This window comes from Crotalus tigris, unplaced genomic scaffold, assembly GCF_016545835.1.
Source record: "Crotalus tigris isolate CLP2741 ecotype Arizona unplaced genomic scaffold, ASM1654583v1 scf7180000017551.9496454, whole genome shotgun sequence".
NCBI classification, from domain to species: Eukaryota; Metazoa; Chordata; class Lepidosauria; order Squamata; family Viperidae; genus Crotalus; species Crotalus tigris.
Window position 1 is genome coordinate 3,500,775 of NW_024096469.1, and position 8,481 is coordinate 3,509,255.

At 36.7% G+C, this 8,481-nt stretch overlaps 1 protein-coding gene across 1 annotated transcript; it reads right to left on the bottom strand.

The window, feature by feature from the left end:
- Positions 1–2,458: 2,458 nt before the first annotated feature.
- On the bottom strand, positions 2,459–7,595 carry NUDCD2 (NudC domain containing 2). The gene is made up of 4 exons (XM_039343776.1): positions 7,315–7,595; positions 4,642–4,690; positions 3,700–3,851; positions 2,459–2,926 (listed from the first exon to the last, which is right to left on the bottom strand). The coding sequence occupies exons 1-4, from the start codon at positions 7,501–7,503 to the stop codon at positions 2,843–2,845; spliced, it is 474 nt and encodes a 157-aa protein (XP_039199710.1). The 5' UTR covers positions 7,504–7,595; the 3' UTR covers positions 2,459–2,842.
- Between the last annotated feature and the right edge of the window lie 886 nt (positions 7,596–8,481).

An 8,481-nucleotide genomic window follows, 5' to 3' on the forward strand; every position in this document is an offset into this window, starting at 1 on the left:
TGCAAAAAAAAAAACCTTGTTTTTCAGAAAAAAAATATTTTTGCAACCTGGTGAGTTGATTATATCACAGATGGGCTTTCGGGAACTTACCTTGTCTATAGAATATATCAGATCAACTAACCTGGATTTGGAAAAGGGTGTTGGGTGACTTAAGTCAGATACTCTGATCCTAGATTATGGATAGCAATAGCACTCACTTATATACCACTCCTTATTGCTCTACAGCCACTCTGAGCAGTTTACAAATGTTAGCTTATTGCCCCCAACAGTCTGGTTTTCATTTTACTGACCTTGGAAGGTTGAGTTAACCTTGCGATGGTCAGGATCAAACTCCAGCCTGTGGACAGTTAGCCTGCAATACTGTATTCTAACCACTGCACCAATAGTGGTTAGATGTTTTGGATTTCAGCTTCTAGTCATCTTAGTCAATATGGCCAATAATAATAAAATATATCTTGAAGTCCCCAGATGTTACTAGCCTAGATTTAATGCATTTAGTTAAGAGCACCAGTTTGGAACCCTACTTGTGAAAATAGTAAAATCATGTACAACTGCATTCAAGGATTTAAGCTCTCATGTTCAAACAGTACATTTCTGTGAATACCACTTTGCCTGCAAATTTGAAGGCACACTTATCGCATATTTTCAATAACATTTATCTAGGGATTGAAAAGATCATTCCAAAATCTTCATACTTTTGTTTCCTGTGAGCACATCAGGGTTTGAAGATCATTGCCTTGTTGAAATTGTTTCCAACATCCTCAGATAAGTACTATTATTTGTGAGAATGTTACTTGGTTTAATGTATGTATTTTTCCTTTCCTCATGCTTTGTATTTCAAGTCTTTAGGCATACAAAATCAATTTTATTGATCTCATTTCCTCAATTTATATAAACAATACAAGTTCTGTTTGTGACATCTTAATAGCTGAAATAGCAGCCTTGAATTCTTGGCAGACAAAACACTTAACGAACCCTGGCAATGTACAATTAAAACATACTATAGAACAAACTGAGGTAGTTTAAATCTTTTTTAAACATGAAAATTACTACTTCACTTAACTATAGATAACTAAACATGTCTAAGCATAAAGATACAAAAATTATAGAGTACATGTGGTTAGGGAATGAATCAGACTACAATTAACTCTCATTCTGTTAATTGGATGAGTAGATATATCGTATTTTTCCATGTATAAGACGCTATGTTTTCCTGCAAACACTGTTCAAAAATTAGGTATCTTATACAAGTGCAGCGTCTTATACACGAAAAAATTGTAACCTCCGCAGCCCAGGGCATGCCTGTGTGGGTTTTTACATGCCGCTGCCATGCCGTCTGGTGCCGGTGTCAAGCCCATGGGCTTTCCACTAACGGGAGGGAGGAGGGGGCAAGATCATCGGATGGCAGCAGATGAGACCAGCAGCATGGATAGCAGCGGCAGCCCTTTTCATCCCTCATACCTGTATGCTGGCTGGGGACCCTGTGGAACGCAGCTGCAAGGCTGCCCTGCTCAATAATTCCCTTGCTGTCATGCTGGTGCTCACACCGGTTTGTTTACCAGGGTCAGAAGGCTGCTGCTGTGAACTGACTATGCATGCTCATCGTGCCGAATGTTGGTTAGGTTGGTGGGGAGTGGGGCTGGCTGGGAGGCATCTATTAGAGAGCTGGGAGGCGATTGCTCCCAGCGCTGACTTTGTTTGCTGTGAGCTTGGAACACGCATGCCAGAGCGTCTTATACAAGGTTGCATCTTATACACCGAAAAATACAGTATGCAAGCATAAAACAAAGTGTGACACAACTATTAGAATTTTTAATTACATATGATGTATGTTCTTCCTTCTTACATATATAAACAAAAGATATATGCTATGTTGTCCAAGTAAATTTCCAATCACTCAATGAGAATTCAGCTTATTTTTTTGTCCATATATATCCTAACATATACCCTAACATGTTGGAGCCAATTTGGGATGCAAAATGAGCTATTTGAATAGTCCAAATAGCATCACTGGATACAATCCAGATCTTTATACCTTCATGAAAAAGTTACACATGCTTTAATTATTCTATGAAGTGTTCCAGCCAGTTGGATATGTAACACATAGGTGCCCATAGTCAAAACAACAAAAGTCAAAAATCTTCCTTGGCATGAAATAGCTAAAATGGTCGTCTGAATTTCATTAAGAGAATGTACACACTGGAGTTCCTGTTATAAAAGTCAGGGATAAATTTATGAACACTAAATGGCTTTACCCAAGGATACCGTATTGCATGTTATGGTTTGACTGACAGTGCAATTTGATACAAAATTATGGAAGATGTTAATTATACCAGATTTTAACATTAGTAGTTTTAATGACTCTTCTAAGAAAATAGTGTTGGAATTGGCTTAATACAAATTTTCAGGATGGCAAATCCTGCCTTCAAAATGTGTTCTTATACCACACAACAATGTATTTGAAAATATATTTCAAAGTTTATTTTAGATATTTGACAGTGAAGAAAGCCAGAGCATTTAGGAAGTAATGTTTTTTACTTGTCTGCTTTGCCAAAGAATAAGCCAGATCACAGACTTTCAAAAAAAATATTACTATCAATAAACAATTTGAAGTGTAGCAACTGAAACTGTATGCTGTTAACCTTGCACAACAGCATCATCATACAAATAATTTTGATCCGAGTATGCATGAAATGTTCATTTTTAATTACTGTTAGTGCAATTCTGGTAACAATCATTATTTTATGGTTTAAAGTTGTTCAGAAGAAAACTAGTAAGCTATTCCGAAGCTTAATGTTTTGCACTTTGTAGAAACTGGAGGAAATATAACTGAAAGGACACACTATCTTTCAAGACTAGAAAAGTCTGGCCCTCCTTTGGCATAATTTCCAGAAATTTCTGCTCCACTGAAGTCAAATCCAGGGTTCTGCAAGAGAAGGCATAGCATTTTATTTATACTCTTGCTGAATATGCCTACTGGGATATATTTCAAACTAAGACTACACAGAATTCTGTTATGTACTCTTCTTAACATTTTTCATTTACTGTATTAGCACCTGAAAAATACAAATAACTTTAAATTACCTGTATATGTTTTTATTTATTTAATAATATTTATAACCTACACTTATCCAAATGCCATTTGTATTTCTTCCATCGTCCCCTCGTTTTTCTTTTAAATAAAGCTTAATGTAAAAACAACCAGCTGTGCTCTAGCAACATTAGTAACACATTTGAAATCCAAATCAAATTTCAGAATGTATTTAAAGTACATTCCATGAGTCTTGATCCTGGTAAATATAGGACGTCTGATAACAGTATATGATGTATATGATAATTATTTCCTCATATAGGTGGTCTGTAACTATGATATATTCAAATTAATTTTTGATCTGTTTATAAAGCCTTGTCTATGAAACAGTGTTTTAAATGAAAATAGCACTTAGCAATAGCACTTAAACTTATATACTGTTCCATAGTGCTTTATAGCACTCTCCAAGGGGTTTATGAGCATCAGCATATTGCCCACAACAATCTGGGTCCTCCATTCTCCTCAGAAGATTCTCCTCAGAAGAATGGAAGGCTGAATCAGCTTGAACCAGTCAGGATCGAACTCCTAGTTGTGAATAATTTGCAATACTGCATTCTAGCTACTGGGCCACCATTGTTTTACAATATGGGTAATATCTATTGACTTGCCTCTCTCTGGAACCTTTCTAATGTAAGCTTCCTTTGCATTTGGTCTTGAACCCATGGATCAGCAGCATACTCATTCTCAAGCAGGGAACTCCAACAGTTTCCAGCATCACGGTTGGTTTTTGTCAAGGTGATTCGTATCAATTTCTGATCCTCTTTTCAAATGAAAAAAAAAAAACCCACTGGATTTATTCACAATTATCTTTGGAACAATTATTTGAAAGAAGAGGATGATTAGGTGGATAGACTCAATTACAGAACAAAGAGTAGGCTGTTAGAAAACAAGATTGAGGACAAATTATCCTGGAGAAAATCTATCTACATGATCCCTAAGATTCAGCACTAATTTGATGGTATATAATCATAATAAATGCTCATATTTTGAACTGTAAGAAAATGCAACACAAATTATGTAGACCATCCTCATTAGTTTTCCAGAGTGAAGAGACAGGGTCTAATGATATTCCAACTGAGATTAACCCAGTACAACTGCTTTCCTTTTATTTTAAAAGATCTTGAGAAAAGGAAAACGATGGTGATGATGTTATCCATTCAGCCTCATGTCTGATTCTTGATAATTCTATGCGCCAGATCTCTCCACATCTTTTGATCTGCACTACTTCTTTAAGTTTTTCCATGTTCTTGTTGCTATCAGCTTTGATGATGTTTAATTACCATGTTCTCTGGCAGCTTGCTTTGCTTTTATCATTAACTCTTCCAACTGCTTTCTCTAGTGAATTCCCTCTCATGACAGGGCCAAAATAAGTGAGACAAGATTTGTGATTTTGCCAAAAGGGAAAAATGGTAGCCAGCATTACATCTCGCATGTCCTTACAAAATATCATTTTCCATATGATTTTTAAAAAATAATTAAAAATTCAAATATAAAACTAAATAATATAAAACTAAATTGTTATGTAAAGTTCTCTGAAGCACAGATCTTACCTAGTGTCCAGGTTGCTTCATCAGCTATTGTAGAGTCAAACAGATTACCCTGAAAAAAAAATTAAAAATATAGAACCTATATTTCAAAAGCAAATATTATAGATTTATAATATTTGAATGTCACAAATTGATTACAGAAATACTGTAGTTTTGCATATAATTTTGTAAACTTTACTAAATATTAGATTTAGTACCACATCAAAAACATCACTTAAAACCTGGAAGTATAAATATTAACAGTTAAATTTGAACATTGATTTGCTTATAAAGCTTAAATGTAAAGATAATTAAGATATATATAAGCTAAAAATCTATTGATTAATGTAATAAATATGTTTTTACTTAGCGGTAATAATAAAAACTATTAGCTTAAATATGAGATAGTGGATTTTAAGAGAAAAAGAGAGGAAGTATTAAATGTTGAAATAACAGAAATTTTGGTTACTAAATTTAAGATATTTTGAAATTACCCGAAAATAAGAATGTTACATTGTATTATTATTGATGTAACATAATGAGAATTCAAATAGATAAGACGTGCATTCTGAACATTAGATCTTGTGGTGAATCATGATAAAGGGAACTGGGGTTATTTAAAATTTGGAAATTATAAATATTGGACGTTGAATTCGATTATTGATGGGAAACTAAAAACTGATTAGGACATTGATTGTCTAAAAGGATTGAATGTTAAAGTAACTGAGATATGTATAGATTAAAAATTACTGATAAATGTAAGAAAATTATTTTTATTTAGTCGATGTAATAAGAATTGTATCAATTTAAATATGAGACAATAAATACCAAGGGGAAAAGAGAGGAAATATTTAATGTAATAGTATGAGATCTGTACTAAATATCTCAGTTCAATAACTTGTATGTTATTGAATTATTGATCAACTCAGATGCCACATTGCTTTTCAAATATTTAAATGTAAAATTAGAAAATCAATAAAATTTTCTAAAAAAAAAAGGTCAGCTTGCTTAACAGTACAATTATTGCATAAGAGGAGGTCACTTTTTTTATAGATTTGGCTATTTTAATTGAGGCCTTCAAGATTCTAATATATCAAAATTTCAAGCTTAATTGCGACCATTTGTTTTTCTTGCACTTGAACTCTATCCTACTAAAAATGGGGGAAGTTTTAATTCCAAATTGCATCCCCTTTGGAAAGCAGAAAGAAATGATTAAGTAGCCAACTGCTTAGTGAAACCTAAGGTTATAGACAGGTTTTTAATTCTAAAGCCATAATTCCAAAGATAAGGAATGAATCAGCACACACACTCCCTCCAGTCACATGACTGTAATCTGGGTGCTTGGAAATGTGTTCACACTTACAACTGGTTGCCAAGTGCCCCATGATCATGGGATCACCATTTGTAATCTTCACTGGTTTTCCCAGAACATCATTGGGGAAGCCAGCAGGGAAGGTTACAGCCTGCCAAGAGGACTCTCTCTTGTTTCTGGGCTGGCTGAAGGACTTCTTTCCAAAGAATTCCAGCTTTGTGCCTGCTTGGATTTCAGCAGGCAGGATTTTCAGCTCCTCAGTTGAGAAGCAATGTGGTAAGGTAGGGAGCACAAGGTGGTTGGGGGAAGCCCTAGGAAGTCCAGTGCAGGCTGCGCATAAGTGTCCCTTTACATGGGCAATAAGAATCCTTTTTGAATTTCGGCAGGGAGGATTTTCATCTCATAAGCAAAGGGAGACTCACATGTGGCCTGTGCAAAGCCTCTCCCAACCCCAAAGCATGCCTGTTCCCTACCTCAGACTATCTCTGCTTAACATCCTACAAGCTCACTTAACAATGCAACCGAAAGTGCTGGCATTGTGGTCACTGAGCAGTCACATGACATCTTAACAACTGATTTATTCAATGGCTGAGATTCCAATCCCAATTGTGATCATAAACCAAGGACTACCTGCAGCACAAATGTTATATTTTCATCAGCTTGTCAAGACAGACTGGCATCTAAAAAGATTATACAACACAAATATTATTTATTCTTCTAACTGTATTCTTGGCTTTACTGTTGGAGTTTTTTTCCGTCAATGATAGACTAGGAATCTGAATTTTATGCCTAAAATAGGAGATAGTTAGGAGACTGAGAATCTTTTATATACAATACTCAAGATGAGAGTGGGCAATTAGCTAGTCTGTTCCATAATTCTAAATATAATCTGTGTACTTAGATTTTTTTTTTATTAATCAATGTGTCCAGTTCACAAGTTCCCTTGAGATAGTCTCTGCAGTCTTCTTGGCAAGGTGGCTTTCAGAAGTGGCTTGTCACTGCCTCCTTCCTAGGACAGAAAGAGAGAGTGACCGATTCAAAGTCACCCAGTTGGCTTCATGCTTAAGGCAGAACTAAAACTCAAAAACTCCTGATTTCTAGGGGAAATGATAAAATGATGTTAAAAAGTGATTTGAAATCGTGCCAACAAAACTGCAGGACATTATCCAGGCAATCACCCAGTCAAGATTGACTCGAAGACACACACCCTAGCACCGCCCCCCCCCCAAAAGTGTAGTATAGTAGAGCAGAAGCAATAAGCAAAACTCAATACGAGACCACGCAGCAATAAGTCTGCGCTACGCTCTCCCATGTCACATCATAAGGACTAAACCGAACCAGCATGGAAGGAAATGGTCTCTCTCTCTCCTGTTTTGCAGAGGTACCTTGAGCACCTCCTTCCCCGCTACGATCAAAGCCAGATGCCGGCTCTTCAGGCTGCATTCCACGTCCCGCGCACGGGTCCCTTGCGGCACGTTCACCTCGACGAAGACCTCTTCCATGGTTTGGTACCAGCAGCCCCACGGAGTGGCGCAGGGCACCAGCCCGCTCCGCTCTTCGAACGGCGCAGACATCCACTTGGCTGTCCAATCTTGGAAAAAGACGCATACGCCTTTGCGCGGCTGCCGCTCGTCCGATCTCCTCGCCCGTCTTCGGAACTATTCCGGTAGAAATCGCGGGGGGGCGAGGCCAAGCGTGCCAGGCTTCCGCCAGCTTCTTACGACATCGCCCATAGAACTAGAACGGGAGAAAAATGTAGAGAGCGTGGTGATAGCGTTTCACAACTAATTACAGCACAATCTACCATTTTGGGTGGGAACAGCTGGTTCAAGTTTCTAGTTTTCTCTCAATGTGTTTTCATTTTATTAATGAAAAACCCTTAAGACAAGCAATACGACAGCCTGTCAAGAACTACAGAGAGACAATACAGGGAACCGAGACTAAGAAAGCCCTACTGCTATCCGGCACATTTGGTAAATTTGCTTGCCTAGTGCTAGTAAAAAAGGAACAGGTGTAGATAGACGAGTCGCTTTAAAATAAAATCATATTTAATTTTGCTGCTCACACAGAACAACAAGATTTTGCGTGAAGAAAGGGTTTAGAAACAATGCTTCAGTCCTATAATCACCTACGTTATTTTTGACCGAGAGATGTTTTGGAGTTCAGTTTCCAAAATCATTGACTGGTCAGCAGATTATGAGAATTCAAACAGGATTGATCTGAAAGTAAAAAGATGCCAAGCTCGGGAATATATATCCACAATCCAGTTGACGTGTTGGAAACTGCATTCAATGTGCACAGTATAAAATGCATTTTTATTTGACAACATGCAATATATTATTGACAACTGGACACGCCGTAGGTTTATACTTAGGAAAAACAACAAGTAGGGTCTAAAATATGTTAAATATTCATTTTACTTTACAGCCTCAAACTATCAATCATTTCTGTTCATATTTCCTTGCACTCAGTATGGGAGTCTAAAATCATATCGCACCATTCCTAGCTTCGCAATCTCTATTATTATCTATTACCTTTTACCTATCTATACC